This window comes from Danio aesculapii, chromosome 18 (genome assembly GCF_903798145.1).
Source record: "Danio aesculapii chromosome 18, fDanAes4.1, whole genome shotgun sequence".
NCBI classification, from domain to species: domain Eukaryota; kingdom Metazoa; phylum Chordata; class Actinopteri; order Cypriniformes; family Danionidae; genus Danio; species Danio aesculapii.
The window spans coordinates 10,042,200-10,058,475 of record NC_079452.1 but is presented as its reverse complement, the minus strand read 5'-3'; the positions used below and the strand labels follow the sequence as shown (position 1 = coordinate 10,058,475).

The window sequence follows — 16,276 nt, the reverse complement described above, 5'->3', positions numbered from 1 at the left end:
GATGGGGGAAAAAGGAGACATCTGAAAATGGATGCTGATTGTGGCTTTTTCCTAAATATTAAGTAGCCTACACACAGTTCAGTCCTGCATCCTCTCCTTGTAAGTTCAGACTTCGCAGGTTTGTTATAGAAAACAAACTCCTGAGAACACATCAGGTAAATCTTCAAAGGGAGCAGTGTACTGTATAACCTCATTCACATCATCCTGGCTATGTTGTTTCACTATCTTAACAATAAAATGAAAACATGACTTAAGGAACTGCTATTTTTATTTTGATATTAGCAACTAACAGACAGCAGAAATATTGAGGCGTCGTGTAGCTACATATTTATATGAGGCCTATCTTCACTGTATGCATATTTATAACAAAACGGAGCCTATAACATTACTGCCTCCTTTCATTCTCATTGAAAATACGAAACATACCCTCTCTTTTGCTGAATATGAATGTGACGGTTTTTGTGTGAGTATTGGGCAGTTATGTGCTTTAAAGTTTAAATGTGTAAATGTTTTAGAAAAACAGGAAAAGGTTCCTTTGGTTTCAAGAAAAGGTGTACATTTTCACATGAATGCTTTTTTGACATGTTAAAATCCAACAGCTTCTTTCTTTTTGAGTTCAGTTAAAAAGTGTTAAAGCGTATTATTAAAAAATACAATAAACGTTATTAAGAATATTTGTTAAAAAAGAAACAGAGATGTATTTTACGGGAGTGAAATCCGTGTTTAGTCCAGGTCTCACCGGAGGAAAAAAAAAGCTCTGAAAGCGCGCACGCACACACACACACACACACACACACACACACACACACACACACACACACACACACACACACACACACACATCCATACACAGCCGGATTTGAGATAGACTTTAAATTGTTTGAAAGAAGTAAAAAGGTTTTTTAAAAGTTAGGAAAAAAAATAAATAAAGAAAAGAAATAAATAAACTCTTAAACTGCATGAAAACACATTTTAGTATCGAAAATGACTCGATTAGTTTTAAAACCAACAAAACGACAGCTTTTTAAGTAATGCAAGTAAATGTTTTTAAAATATAAGTATATGTTAAGAAAAAGATCCAAGTATATGTTAGGATGTAAGTAAGATTTAGTTCTTCTCTCTTCAGTGATCCAGAAAGAATGAAAGGAAAATAAAGTCTGAGACAATGCCCATAACTCCGCCTCTATACCACCCTCAAACTAAATAACAAAATATTTATCTTTGGGGAGAGCAGCAAAAAGTGACCGCTTTCTCCTCAAGTCAAAGACAGAATGACTGAAACAAAGGAAGCAAAAAGACACACATAACCCCGCATCCAACACCGCCTTTAACCACACCTCCGACTCAGCCAACCAATCCCGAAACGGCAAAGAGGAGGGTCGAACATGATTGGTTCTAGGTTAAAAGCAATGTTGAAATAAGAATAAAAATGTCTAAAACAAATGAACTAGTTAATAAAACATTCTAAACAATTAAATGTTTTTCACAAATACTTTTTTTTTTAAAGATAAGTTGTACGAAAATATGTTTGAAAATAATTTGATAATGATGGTCATTTGAATTTTATGTGATAAAAAAACAATATACTACAATTTTGTTTTAAGAGATTTGATTGCATTATTTATTTATTATTACAGTGAGTAAGCGTTATTTTAATTTAACAGTTTTATTTGTTTTTATAGAATGGACTAATATTTAAATTTTAACAGTTTAAAAAGAAAAAATCTTCCTATTCGCTCTAGCCAGACACTTTGTCTAATGTAATACAACTTTTTTACCACTTCATTGATAATTTGTATTATAAAAACAATTACACAAATCTAAATTTAGGAAATAGTATAACACAGGATATCATTATGTCAATAATCAAACTATTCAATCTCATGTAAGTCTAAAACATAAAGACTATGTTTATAAATTTAATCATTAACTTTTGATAAAGTAGTCATGACCTTATTTCATCTTTTTTAGTTGGTATTATTTTCAAAAGATCAACTCTCAACTATTTTAATTTTTAACTAATCTAATCAAAGACACACCCCCACATCCCCCCCCCACCACACACACACACATTTAAAAATAATAAATAAATAATCAAATAATCCACAATAATTAAACGAATACCTTTTACAATTATGAATGTTTTAAATGACTGCTTGTAAAAAAATGATCTAAACTACATTTATATATAATATATATGTAAGTTTTACATCATGTAGTGTACTTTATTAACTGAATTTGCATAATCATTAACCCCTACCGTTTTCACAATGGGAAAAGACAACCTCCAAAATCACCTTCCTTAAATTTGTTTTTTTTTCAAACTGCTTTTTGTCTTCGACTTTAAAACGCTTCGAATAATTTTTTCAACACTGTTGAATTTATTCCACGATGGCTGGCAACTTTGAAAGTAGGTCTACTCTTCTATTTTTATTTTATGTTAATTACATTGAACTTATCTAGCATTCTTTAAATTCATTAACATTTTTCTCTTTTTCTTTCTAGCTCCAATTGAATTTGATGCAAATATCGATTTCAGTATCGAACTGGATATGATCCTGGAAACAATTTGTAAGTGTATTTGTTTGAGTCTGTTTTTAGTTTTTTTCCATGTATGAATTAATATTACATGAATATTAAATATAATTTTCCATTATTTATCTTTTTGTTATTACTAGTTGATGAAGGGCAGCTTTTAAGTTACGTCACAGGCTACAGAGTTAGTAGAGGTAGTGCACTGTAAAAAAAATTCCGTTGTTTTTACAAAAAAAATTTGGCAGCTGTGGTTGCCAGAATAATTTTGTAAAAAATACAATAAAATTGTAAACCTGTTTACAATTTAAAACTGTATATGTACAGAATAATTATGTAAAAAACAATTTATTAATATGTAAAATTTACAGAAATTTTGTCTAAGAAATAATACAATTTTTTGTATTTAAACAAAAAAATCTTGTTGTTTTTACAAAAAAAAAATTGGCAGCTGTGGTTGCCAGAATAATTTTGTAAAAAATACAATAAATTTGTAAACCTGTTTACAATTTAAAACTGTATATGTACAGAATAATTATGTAAAAAACTAATTATTATTATGTAATATTTACAGAAATTTTGTGTAAGAAATAATTACATTTTTAGTATTTAAACAAAAAAATCTTGTTTTTTTTACAAAAATATTTTGGCAGCTGTGGTTGCCAGAATAATTTTGTAAAAATTACAATAAAAATGTAAACGTCTTTACAATTTTAAACTGTTGAACATATAGAATAATTATGTGAAGAACAAAACAATATATTTATTACTTAATACTATTTACAAAAATAATAATTACATTCATATTTAAACAACAAAATCTGGCAGCTGTGGTTGCTACAATAATTATGTAACAAAAATACATTTAAAAATGTAAACAACTTAACAGCATAAAATCATCACTTAGTCAATTGTGTTTATTCATAGTAAAAAAATGAAAACAAGTAAATCTTTTCTGAAATGGCACAACCTCACCTAAACCAATTCTTTTAAGAAGACCAATGTTGTTTCGTATACTGAACATAGTTTGATTTCAGTAGCAACTGTAAATCATTTGCTTTACCCTTAACCATTAATACGATAATTTGTATGTTACACAGTACTTAATGATATAAATTTTAGATATGCATAGATCATAGAAACTGCACTCAAAGACTTAGTAATCCAACTATAATTTGTATTTATTAACCAAGCAAGTCAACACAGTCTGTCAGTTCACAACACAAATTTGTATTGCTTACTTTCCTTACAAACGATACATTTATCTTTTAGAGAGCATGTGACAGATTAATGACTTGAAACAAATAAGGAAATTCAATCTTTTTGAAAACAAATAAGGAAAGTTATAGGCAAAGAGATGATAGACATTGCCAGTAAAACTAAAAGTGAAATGGCCATAAAATGAAAGACTTTTCGGTAACACTTTATAAAAACTACACACTAGGAATCATTTATTATGCATTAGCATATAGTGAATTGATTAACTGTTAAGCATTAACTCTACATTGATAGATGTTAGTAAGCAGTCTATATCTATGGCTACAAATGCTGTATTGACTTTTGAGCACACTTATAATGTGCTTAATAACAGTACTTTCATAATTTGTGAGTAATTGATTTTTCATCACTAAATTAAGTATCGCATTATTTACAAACCATTTGTATTTAAGAGTAGTTGGTGGTTTTTAAGATAAATCAGAATGAGTAAGTAAATGATTAATAAACTATTGAAATCAACGTTTATATATCTTATTATTCAGGCATGTAGTAATAGTTAACTAATATGTTAATAAATGCTTTACTAGCACAACTTCATGCAGTTTTGTGACCTAATCTAAAGTGAGGACTATTCATGCTTTATAAATTCCTTATAAATGTCAATTAAAGGCTCAGTATCAAATGAACAATAATCTTTGCAATCTTATATATAAAGTTAAATTACTGTAAAGTTTAAACATTGCTGAATAACAGGAGTGTCTAAATATAACATAAAATTGGAATAAACAATATAATTTAACAATATAATAGGATGCAACATTTTAATGTTATTTAGCGATGTTTAAACTGTACAGTAATTTTATTTTACATAAGACTGCAAAGACTTATTTTTCATTTGATACAGTTTCATTTGTGTTTCTTCAAATGAATAGAAATGAATAAAAAAATCCTGTTTAGAATTTATAAGGGATCAATAATTCATAAATAGTCCTCACTTTAGATTAGATCACAAAACTGGATGAAGTGGAGTTAATAAAGTATTTATTAACATTCAAATTAACTATTAATATATGCCTGAATAATAAGATATATAAATGTTGATTTGAATAGGTTATTAATCATTAACTTATGCATTCTGAATCTTAAAAAAACACCAACTATTCTTAAATAACTGGTTTGTAAATAATGCTATACTTAATTTAGTCATGAAAAAATAATCATTAACAAAGTATGAAAACACAATTATTAAGCACATTACACATGTGCTCTTAGATCAAGAATACAGCATTTTTAGCCGTAGTTGTAAACCGCCTACTAATGTTTATTAATGTAGAGTTCATTCTCAACAGTTAATGAATTCACTACTGTATATGCTAATGCTTAATAAATGGTTCATAGTGTTGAAGTTATTATGAAGTGTTACCGACTTTTCTCTTAAATCGGTTTAAGAACATTTAAGAGTTGTTTTATAGGCAAATATTCCATACAAACAAGCAACTCAGGAATAACCTAATTCAGAAAACACTAGAGCAATAAAAACTCTAACAGTTGTGTAGTAACTTTACACATACATTAAGCATGGCAGATCAAACAAACCTGAGAAACTGGCCTTCACTGTATGTCAAATCTTACTGACTTCAGTCCGTATTTAGACATCACGCCATTCGTGATCTGAAAGTTCCTGAATCAAGGTAAGAACTCTTGGGTTCACATGAAGACGGGCTGTGTTTGTCTTCTCCACTTTAGTGCCTTTCTCTGGGTTGATAGAGAAGAAACACCTGGGCAAAAAAAGAAAAGTATTCATAAAAAGCCACTGCATCAGTTACTTAAATTTTTTCTACTTCAATGTTGTATAAAGCCTGTACAAAAACACATACCTCTGCAAAAACTCCAAGGTTGATGCCAGCTCTGATGGGTAATGGATGTTGAAGCAATAATAGCTCCCGAACATCATGCACAGGGCGGAAATGAGGGAGGGGATGTTGTCATGTACAACATTTCGATCCACACACAGCATGAAACGCTTCGATGAAAAGCAGGATTGGCCTAAGAAAAAAGTTAAATAAAAGTTACATTTGGTATTTAATTATAATACCATAAAAGTAAAAAATACAAACAAATTAAAAAACCTTTACAAGATTTATTTGCTACCATTATTTTAATGAATGTACAGTTCATTTTAAAAACAATACTTTTACTGAACGATCTATTAAATGTTATCATGACAGTCTTTGATCTTGAAATACATAATTTAGTAACAACAATTAATAAATGCCATATAAGTATTGTTGTACGTTCATGATTACTAATGGTAACAAATTTATTCTTATTGTAAAGTATGGAGCTAATAAAATGCGAAAACAATCTGAATTTGAATTGTGTTAGTTTGAATTATTAACAATTGTAATTCAATAAATCTGAATTTTTATATGCCGTAAAAAAATTTGAATTCAAATTTCTTAATTTGATTTTCTTAACTTGAATATTAAACATCTGAAATTTAAGACAACTGAATTTTTCAAGGCTGAAATTTTTTATAGACGTATAAAAAACGTATTAAATTTGATGTTCTAAATTTCTTCATCCTGAAAACTCGAAACTGTACTTTTACAAACTGGATATCTCCAGTCTATGAATTCAGAACAAAAACGTTTGAAAATACGTCTATAAAAAATTTCAGCCTTAAATTCAGTTGTCTTAAATTTCAGATGTTCAATATTCAAGCTAAGAAATTCAAATTAAGAAATTCAAATTAAAAACTTTTAATGGCATAAAAAAATTCAGATTTATTAAATTACAATTGTCAATAATTCAAACTAACAGAATTAAAATTCAGAATGTTTTGTCATATTTTAGCTCCATTGTAAAGCATTACAATAAAAATTTTATAGCAAAGAAACAAACAAATAAACTTACCACACACAACAAGTGTTGGGGTCAAATTAACTTTGTCCATCTCTACCTCTTCTGCGAGGCATGTGTCCTCCACATAACAGAACATAGCATCTTCCTTTTCATTAAAGTAGGAAAGCAAAAGCATCAACATCTCTTTCACATCTTCAGAGCAACCACTTAGCTCTCCCCTCATCACTTTAAACTTTGTTAAGTCCTGCAGGAACTTTTTGTTTTTGTTCACACCAGTACTGAAGTTTTTTAGGAGTCGTTTCCCTTTCAAGTCCAGATTCCGTGTGAAAGTTTCATTAAGACCAATTCCGGTAAGCTCCTTGTAGTGAACTGCCATGCCAAGCTCATTAAACCACCATGGCCAATCCTCCAGGAGGCATTTTATATTCTTGCCCTGATTTACTTGGTTACGTTGTGTGTAGAAAGTCAATTTCATTAGATGTCTGACTTCTTCTGCGTTTGTATCAGTTTGACGAGACATCATCTTCATTTTCTCTTTCTTTTCCTCCTGGCTTTCAGAGGTCTCTCCCAGTGGCAGGAATTTTACATGCCAGTTAATGCATCCATACGTATCCTGAATTGCTGCCCTCTTTTCTGGAGGAATTTCATCCGTGTCAGAGTCATCAGTCTGATGTCTTCGTTTTCTTATTTTGGGTGTCGTAGATCGCTTCACATTTTCAATCCTATACTGCAACTGCTTCACTAAAGAATGGTACCCTGGCCCAACCACATCCCCCTCTATTACATCTAGGAGAGACTCTGGATACTTTGCTATCATCTTTTTTGCAACTTCAGTAGAATTCCTTTTATTTGGACATGAACATTTTCGCATCATCTCATTTACCACAATCCGGACCATCTCTCTTCTCATTCGTGGACTTGGTCGTTTTCCTCTCTCCAAAAATTGCGTTAGTTCCTGAGGAAATTTATCCCATGGTATCAGAAACGTATCCACCCAGTCTACATCTGGGCTTTGGGAGCTGCTGGTGAAGGACGATTGAGAACTTGCAGGTGAACTACGCAAGGCTGTGGATGGTTGTGGTGAGCTGCTTGTTTCTGGTGTCTGGCCTGCAAAAGGTCATACACAAACAAAAGTTTTTTTTTTTTTTTTTTTTTTTTTTTACATTTTCTTTTCAAGACCTTTTTACACCTGTTACTTTGTGAACTTGTCTTGGAGCATTCTGTTCTGCAACACATGACTTACATCTTAACTTCCAAGCAGCAAGGACTTTTCGAGCTTGGATTGGCCTCAATGCTGACAGCAAATCAGATTCCTCAATAAACTGAAAATCATCATATGTCTCCACTCCAATGGATTGCAATAACTCCTCTAAAATGTCTTTTGTTGCCTCTGGAAGGTTAGGCAAGACCTCAGTGATGGCAGTACGTAGAAATGTTGTCTCCAAGTCAGTCATTACTGAAATAAAGCAAGTAGTGATTAAACATGTAGTTATTAAATTTATTAAGAGTTTATTTCTGTTTATCTAATTGCAAATAAAACAAAAATTCAGATTTCTTACTATTTTTTAAAGGGATAGTTCACCAAAAAATTTTAAATCTATAATTTTTTTCATCCTTGACATATTTAATTCCAGTTTGAGTTTTTTTGGGACATTTAAAAGAATGTTGGAAACTTGTAATCATCGACTTCCATAGTAGGAAAAAATACTGTAGAAGTTAACAGTTACAACATTCTTCAAAATATCATCTTGAGAAAAAAAATATATAAACAAACAAACAAACCCCAAACAGGTTTGAAAAAAAAGTCAAGGGTAAGTAAATGATATCAACATTTTAAATTTTTGGGAAAACTATCTCTTTAAACTACATGTTATTTTAACTAAGCATACATGATGATTTTTAGCATATTTTTCCACCTCTGTGGGCAAGATCACTTTACTTTGACAGCACGCTGTGTTTCAGAGGAATGACTTGGTACCCATTAACAATGTATGATGTTAGCGGATAAAAATCAGCCAAGTCATTAATGCTAAGACACTGTAGCCTGGTACTCTGTTTAGTCACAGAGTACAGATGGTATTCAAAATGATATTCAGCTTTTTGTATTCCCATTACAAAAAAACACAGCTCCTTCATTTTGGATTAAAATGATGAGAAGTTCTCCAAACTCAATGAACTCATCATTTTTAGACACAAGAAAATGTCCCTTTTTGTATGACGTTCCTTTATACATTATTTCTGTGGACACAGTAGTATTTAACTCTGAAAAGTTAAATTTTCTCACTGCATGTTTAATTGATTCACTGTAAAGACTTGGGTAAAAAGTGCAACTGTCTTTGACATGCAAAAGCTGAGTGCATCCTGGTCCAGCTGAAAGATATGCCTGAAACATCTGATGCCTTTCGGATAAAGTTAGGCAGACATTTTTAAAATTTTTCAAATGCCTAGCACATCTCTTGAAGTAGCTATGCTTACTTTCAAAACGCATCGTCCACAATCGGATCAAGGGGCCAAATTTAAGAATTAGTGCAGGATAATGTCGCAAGAAATGATGTTTTGGTTTCAGTGGACTCTCAGGAAATAAAGACTTTCTTATTTCCAAATATTCTTGGATTAGAAAGTCAAGATAGGCTACTTGTGATGATGAAATTGTTTGTGCACAAATCAAATCAACAATATCTTTGAGCTGGAGAGTTAACTGCCACACTTCATCTTCTGCATTTTCCACTTTGTCACCAATTAATACAGGAAGCAACCTTAAGAAATTCCAATTCTGTACGGCTTGCCCAGAAAGCTTGGACACCTCAGAATTGACGGCACATGGCTTTGTAAGTGCATCAATACTTTTGTACTTGAATTGCTTGATTCGACGGTTCAAAACAGAATATGTAAGCCAGTGTCTCTTCTTAATGAAATACTTTAAGTACAATGCCACATCATAGGATAAGACACCCTCAAATATGTCATGGCCTAAACAAGGTGGGAGACCAGGCTGGCAGACATGGAAAGATTTCAAATTATTGAAAACAGAGTTTACCTTTATTCCTTTGATGTCTTGACGGTCTTCAGATTGTAAATCATGAACCGCAGAATCATAAGTTTCAGAGGTGCGCTGTGGACCACAAACATTTGGGTTATCACTCTGAAATTCATTTCTTGTGATTTCACAATACCTGCAAAAATACTGAGCACGACTGAAATTTTCAGTAAACCCACCAATGACGTGTGAACCCAAATTATCACCAGCAATACAATACAGTGCACCTTTGACCACTTTACCACCTACAGTTATTCCATTTTCCTCCAAATCTTTTAAATCCACTAACAGCTCTGAGAAAACCTTAGCACTTCCAAATTTCTTTAGGTCATTCTCTCCACACAACAAGGCGAGGAACATGTGATCAGTATTGGACCGCACATGAGCAGGTAAATTACCCAAAGAAAGATAGACTGCAACTACCTTGTGCTTTTTTTTAGCAGATCCAAGTGGATTGACAATTTCAAAAGCATCCTGGTAAATAATTAGTTTCAGACATTCTGGATTTTCAAGAAAGAACTGGTTGGACTTAAAGATTTTGCCATCACTAATGTCCGCAAAATTATCTGAGTCTATTTCACAAGATGGCTGACACAGCGAATTCTTCCATAATTCTGATTCCAATAAGCTGCTCAATGTTTGTTTTACAGGTATGTAATATGCAAACTTCTTTGTCATATTTTCGTCATTTCCCAATGTTACCTTTTTCGGCTCTATGTATTTGAACATCTGTTTGAATGTCTGACTTCTTGAATATGTTGTTCTCAGTGGTCCTTGATGACAGAAAGAGAACAGATCTGAATCCTTTACACAGTCACAGACTTTACTAACAACTTCATCTGCTAGATCCATCTCATTTTTTAAAAGGGAACGCAGTTTACTTAAAGTGTAATCTTGTCCCAACTCATGCACATTTTGCATCTCTTCAACAATCGTCTGAATTGTTGAAGCTGGAAGGAGGAGCTGTCCTTGCAGTTTTAGGTATAATAAACACATATTCCTGAGGAACGACTCACTAAAATTCTGGGGCAATTCTGTAGTTTCAGGTGTTGTTACATCATTTGAAACATCACATTCAATGACAGTGGACGACTGAGAAACAGTTTCCCTGTAAATGTCACTTATAGTATCGTTTGAAGCAGCTCTATGCTTCCTGGACATGTGAGCTGTAAAAGACGATTTAATTGTAAAAGTATTTTTACAACCCGTTATTGGACAAGCCACAGGTCGGCCTTCTGCTATATGCTCTTTTAAGTGGCATATTAAATCTTTAGCCGTGTTAAACGTGCGGTCACACAACGAAATGGCACATTTAAAATCTGCAACAACTGCTTTAGTACTAACGGTTGATGCAGACTCAATGTGATCCCTATAAAAATGTGCTTTAAATGCAGCGTAAGAGCAAAATGTTCGCTTACAGCCAGCACTAACACATTTGAAAAAACAATGGGGTTCGTTTCTGTGAACTTTACAATGCAACACATAACCTCTCAGTGTCTCAAGTGTTTTGTTGCAAAAATGACACGTAATCATCTTTAGACTTCTAACAAAATCTTTAGGTTTTTTTTTCAGCTTTACCTTAGTCGGACGATACGACAAGAGGCCGAGTTACCTTTGCATTGTGCCACTCATTATTATTCCGACGACCGTGCAACACCCCAAATAATACCCTCTTTTTTGCAAGTGCTTGTATGGTAAAGCGTTTAAAGTACAAAGTAAACGAAATTTTCACTAAACTTACCAGTGCCTCAGTAGTTAGAAATGTTGCAAGACGTCATCCACAGCTTCATTCGCGGGCGGGACAGATTGAGCGCGCGCACTCACTATAGATCCATAAACATCTGTAAAATGGCTGCTCCCGCAAGAATCAGAAAGCTGATTAGTGATTGGACAAGGCAGAACAGAGTTTGAAATTCAAACGCAGACGTTAATTTACGCAAAAGCATACATTTTAAATAGAAACACATTGCTGCCACATTTTAAATAACAACAAGACATTCATATTTCATTATTTAAATTATTGTTTTTAAAAATATTTTGTCAATTACAGTGGATTAACAATTACATTTTACATAGTGTTCAAAAATAAAGGACCCTTAGGGACAAATAACCCTTATCTTTTTATGTAGGCCTACATTAAATATGATAATTAGCAATAATGCCTAATGTTAAAATAGCTTACACACCATTAGGACAATTCTAAACAGACACATTGCCTTTTAAAACCCCTCATTTAAAACTTGTAAATATGTAATGATATATTTAAGGATAACATGATCATTTTGTGATTGTTATGCTTACACATGCTCTTTTTTTTATCTGTAATAGCATGATTTTGGTTTGTTTAGTATCATTTTGTAATTTTTACAGCAGCTTTGCAGTATGACATGTTTGTACTATTCAAATAACAGTAATCAGTACATTTTACAAATAAACATTGTTATTGATACACATTCTTACAGTACAATTAACAGTTTAATTTGGTTCAACAGTTTACAACTGTATTTTTATTTTTTACAAAACCATACTGTAAATTTAACGCTGTTTCATTGTTTTTCTATTTACAAAATTTAGATGTCACAATTATACAGAATTTCACAGTTATTTTCACAAACATTTTTTACAGTGTGGTAGTCAGCGAATCAACCGTTGAGACGTCAGAGACTTTGCTGCGATCTGTTTCTACACAGACAGAGACCGCATCTTTTGAACTAAACACGGGCAAGACAACATCTCCGAGGTCTGGCCACTCTATCGGATCAGCCGCTGGATATCGGATCAGCCGCTGGATATGGTCTTGGCTAGAATCAGAAGACACTATCAAAACCTGAAAACGATTCTGACGAAGAGAACGTTATGTAATAAATATTCATTATGATTTATCATTTATGGTTATATTATACGATAGGTAATTTATATTTTTTCTTTTTAGAACAAAATTACGAAGGTCAAGGAGGGGATCTCTGGCTTGCAAATGAAGAGAATGTGATAGAAGGAGCATATGAAGAAGAGTCTGATGATGTTGAAGAATGCATACCAACAGAAATTTTAGATTTATTTAGGCCGTGAGATCTAGCGCATCTGAACTATAAAATTATGTGCCAGGCAAACCGCAACTTCCAACGGGTTTTACATTTGAATTCAGTGGCACTGACCTTTGAAGAAACGATTGATGCTGTGATAAGTGGTCAAGATCAGGTTATTAACATTTCAGTGTTGTCAACTCCCAATATCAGAAGGAGGAGCTGTCACGAGGAAAACCAGCAACGCTTTCAAGAATTGTTTCAATACATTTTTGGTGTACCAGAAAAAGTGCAGGAACACAGAAGTGAATTACGGCTACTCGTTTACGTTGTTACACTTCTAGGTGAGAGATTACATCTTATCCAACGCATTTTGACTGACATTTACGGAAAAATATAATTATTCCATTTGTATGAATGAATGTTTTTTTTTCTATTTTTCTGATTTATTCGAATTTAGTTGTTTGATTATTGTGTGATTATTTGTTCTTACTGTTTTTTTTCTTTTTGATTATCTTTTACTCATAATTAGTCTACGTTGTATTATTAATTATATTCATATGTTGTATATTTGTGGGTGAAAACGCTTTTGTTGTTGTTGCAGGCCCCGCCTCCGGAGACCCAGCAGACAGATTACTGTAAAACTGTAAAACAGGATAATAAAGTGAAAACCACGGAGTCACGTCTGCTCTTTTGCAGCACCTCTGGCGATCTGCTCATTTATTGTACAGCATCAGAAAATTACAATAAAATTGCTTTTAAATTGTTCACAATAAACTGTCTGTCTCTCACATTTTGCCACTTTAGAACAGATAAAATCAATCATATAATCACTCCAGTGTCCACAACATCAACAATCAATCACACTCTGTCTTATCTTCTCAATTTTCCCCTTTTAGTTGTCCTTAAAATACTCAAACATCTTATTCAGTATTAACAATAATTAATTACAAATATATTATTTATAGATGTACATATTTAGCTGTAAAATTGGTATAAACTCAGCAATACTTTTATTCTCAGCCAATGTAAACTAAACCACACTGTTTCTCTCATATGGAGGCATTTTAAAGAGAGCCCCTGCAGCAGCTCTCTGTGCTTCTCTTCAGTGGGTGGTCACGTGACCATTAAGCGCGCCAAACGCGAGTGCTGAGTGAGCCTCACGGAGCCTTTTAACCATAATAAATTAACTCTTTACATGTCTAAACATATGGCTTCTCACTTAAAACAAATAACACAATAATATAGACTGCTATTGCGATCACTGGAGCATACTTAACACTTATTTTTTTACATTAGTGCAGACATAACATACAATCAGCACTCAAACATACTCTTAAATCCCTTCATACACCTGTACATATACTACACATCAAAATAATATACTTTCACTGTAATAGTATCTTTAGTTTGTCCATATTTACCTGTAAAACAGGATAATAAAGTGAAAACCACGGAGTCACGTCTGCTCCTTTGCAGCACCTCTGGCGATTTGAAGGAGCACGCAGTTCACCGTGGCAGATCTTCCGTATCGAGTGTCAAAATAAAAGTCCTCTCCTTGAAAGTGCAAATCTCTGCTACTTTGCAAACAAATACTGCAGGAATGTATTTTATAACTATTCACCCTATCCAATGTAAACGAAACAACACAATTGTATATACACTTTGTGTGTATCACACTCTCCCTGACAAAATAAGAAAAGCTCCAGTGATCAAATCCTAATTACCCATGCTCAACATTGTACCACTTCTAATAAACAGATGTTGTGACCCCATAAGGTGTATGTATTGTAGGTAAGTATAAGTGATGGTAAGGAATTGGTGTGATGTAATTGTGTAAACCCCAATTGGGTAGGTGTGGAGTAGTGTAAGCAGTTACTGAGTTCAGTGTGGGGGTTTAGGGGTGAATTAGAGGCTGTCCCAATGTCTCATATGTGTATATCTGCTTTGGTCTCCACTCCCTAGATGATCTCCTCACACTATTCTCTTCTTCTGGCCTTATCCACTCAGCTCTGTTTGTACTCTCGACCTCACTGTCTGTATTTGCTCTCTCTTTTTCCTCAGTATCGACTGGATGTGCTGCCTCAAGGTAAGTAGTTGGACTGTTGCATGCCCTTTGTATTTCACTGTCCTGAATCTGTCCTGAATTTTCTCTCCTTGGCATAACACAAATGTTTTCCCTTATAGGAGCTTGTTCGGGGGGTTGGGGACTTTCTGATGCCAGCTGATGGACAGGAGCCCTTAACCAATATCCTCCTGCATTTTCCTCCTCATCAGAATCTACCAAGTCACTGTCTCTGTCTTCCATATCGTTGATGATTGTATGTCTCACTGTCTTTTTCTTCCTATCAGGTCTCAGGGATCCAGGTGTTGTTGCTGGGGGTTCAACAGGTAAGTCATTCACCAGTAGCAACAGGTTTCGGTGTAATGTCCTGGTCTTTTTTCCATCACTGTTCTCAGGGTAGATGATGTACACAGGGTTATTTGATACTTGCTTTTTCACGACATACACAGCTTTTTTTCCAGTAGGATCGTAACTTCCCTGGGCCTCCTCGCTCACCAAGATTTCGGACCAGTACCCGGTCTCCTTCCTTCAGTAGACTCCTCTCATCTTCCGATCATACTGACTTTTCCCCCTATTGCTTGACTGACGACTGTGGGTCTCTGCAATCTTATACGCCTCACTCATCCTGTGTGCCCACTGCTTAGCATAACCCTTAGGTGATGTTTCATCTTCTGGTTCTACCAAACTGAAGATCAGATCCACTGGGAGATGGGGATGCCGCCCATACAGCAGGTAAAAGGGAGAGTACCCTGTTGATTCATGTCGGGTACAATTATATGCGTGTACAATCTGGGGTAAGTAGTTTTTCCATCTCTCCTTTTCCCTGTCTGTCAATGTCCTCAGCATCTGCAAGAGGGTCCGGTTGAATCTCTCTACCGGGTTTCCTTGAGGATGGTACGGTGATGTGCGGGAGTGCCCAATGCCAGCCAGTTGTCTGAGGGTTCTGAACAGCTCGTTCTCAAATTCACGTCCTTGATCGTGGTGCAGCTTAGCCGGGTAGCCAAAACGAGAGATATAGTCCTGAAACAATCGCTCTGCTGCAGAATGCCCTGACTTGTTTTTAGTTGGGTAGGCCTGAGCAAACCTGGTAAAATGATCCATCACCACCAGAATATACTCATACCCCCCACGACTTGGCTCTAGGTGGAGGTAATCGATACAGACAAGCTCCATAGGTGACTGTGTTGTGATACAACTCATCGGGGCTCGGACATGTACGGTGGGTTTCTTCTGTTTTATACAGAGACACTTCCTGGTCACATAATTTTCTATGTCCACTTTCATATATGGCCAGTAAAACCTGTCCCGGGCCAAGCTAAGGACTCTCTCTGTCCCCACATGTCCCATCTTGTCATGGAGATGTTCAAGGGCCAGCTTCTTGTATTTAGATGGAAGAACTAGTTGTTTCCTCTCCATTGTTTTCTGGTACAGGAGTCCCCTTTCGACATGAAATGTATCCACTCATACATGAGCCTTCTGCTGGTTCCTGTCAGATTTCCTCTCATTTCCTCTGTTGGACTGACCCCATCAACCTTC

General features: G+C 34.2%; 1 protein-coding gene across 1 annotated transcript; it reads right to left on the bottom strand.

Annotated features, from left to right (window-relative positions):
• Positions 1-5,311: 5,311 nt before the first annotated feature.
• LOC130245847 (uncharacterized) lies at positions 5,312-9,822 on the bottom strand. Its single transcript, XM_056478622.1, has 5 exons — positions 9,653-9,822; positions 7,859-8,071; positions 6,667-7,722; positions 5,628-5,796; positions 5,312-5,528 (listed from the first exon to the last, which is right to left on the bottom strand). The coding sequence occupies exons 2-5, from the start codon at positions 8,067-8,069 to the stop codon at positions 5,399-5,401; spliced, it is 1,566 nt and encodes a 521-aa protein (XP_056334597.1). The 5' UTR covers positions 8,070-8,071; positions 9,653-9,822; the 3' UTR covers positions 5,312-5,398.
• Positions 9,823-16,276: the final 6,454 nt, after the last annotated feature.

Coding starts and splice junctions, on each gene's coding strand:
- LOC130245847 (XM_056478622.1), bottom strand. CDS start 8,069: ATGACTGACTTGGAGACAACATTTCTACGTACTGCCATCACTGAGGTC. Junction 7,723..7,858: donor TGCTGCTTGGAAGTTAAGAT/GTAAGTCATGTG, acceptor GACCTTTTGCAG/GCCAGACACCAGAAACAAGC. Junction 5,797..6,666: donor CCCAACACTTGTTGTGTGTG/GTAAGTTTATTT, acceptor CTTTTTTCTTAG/GCCAATCCTGCTTTTCATCG.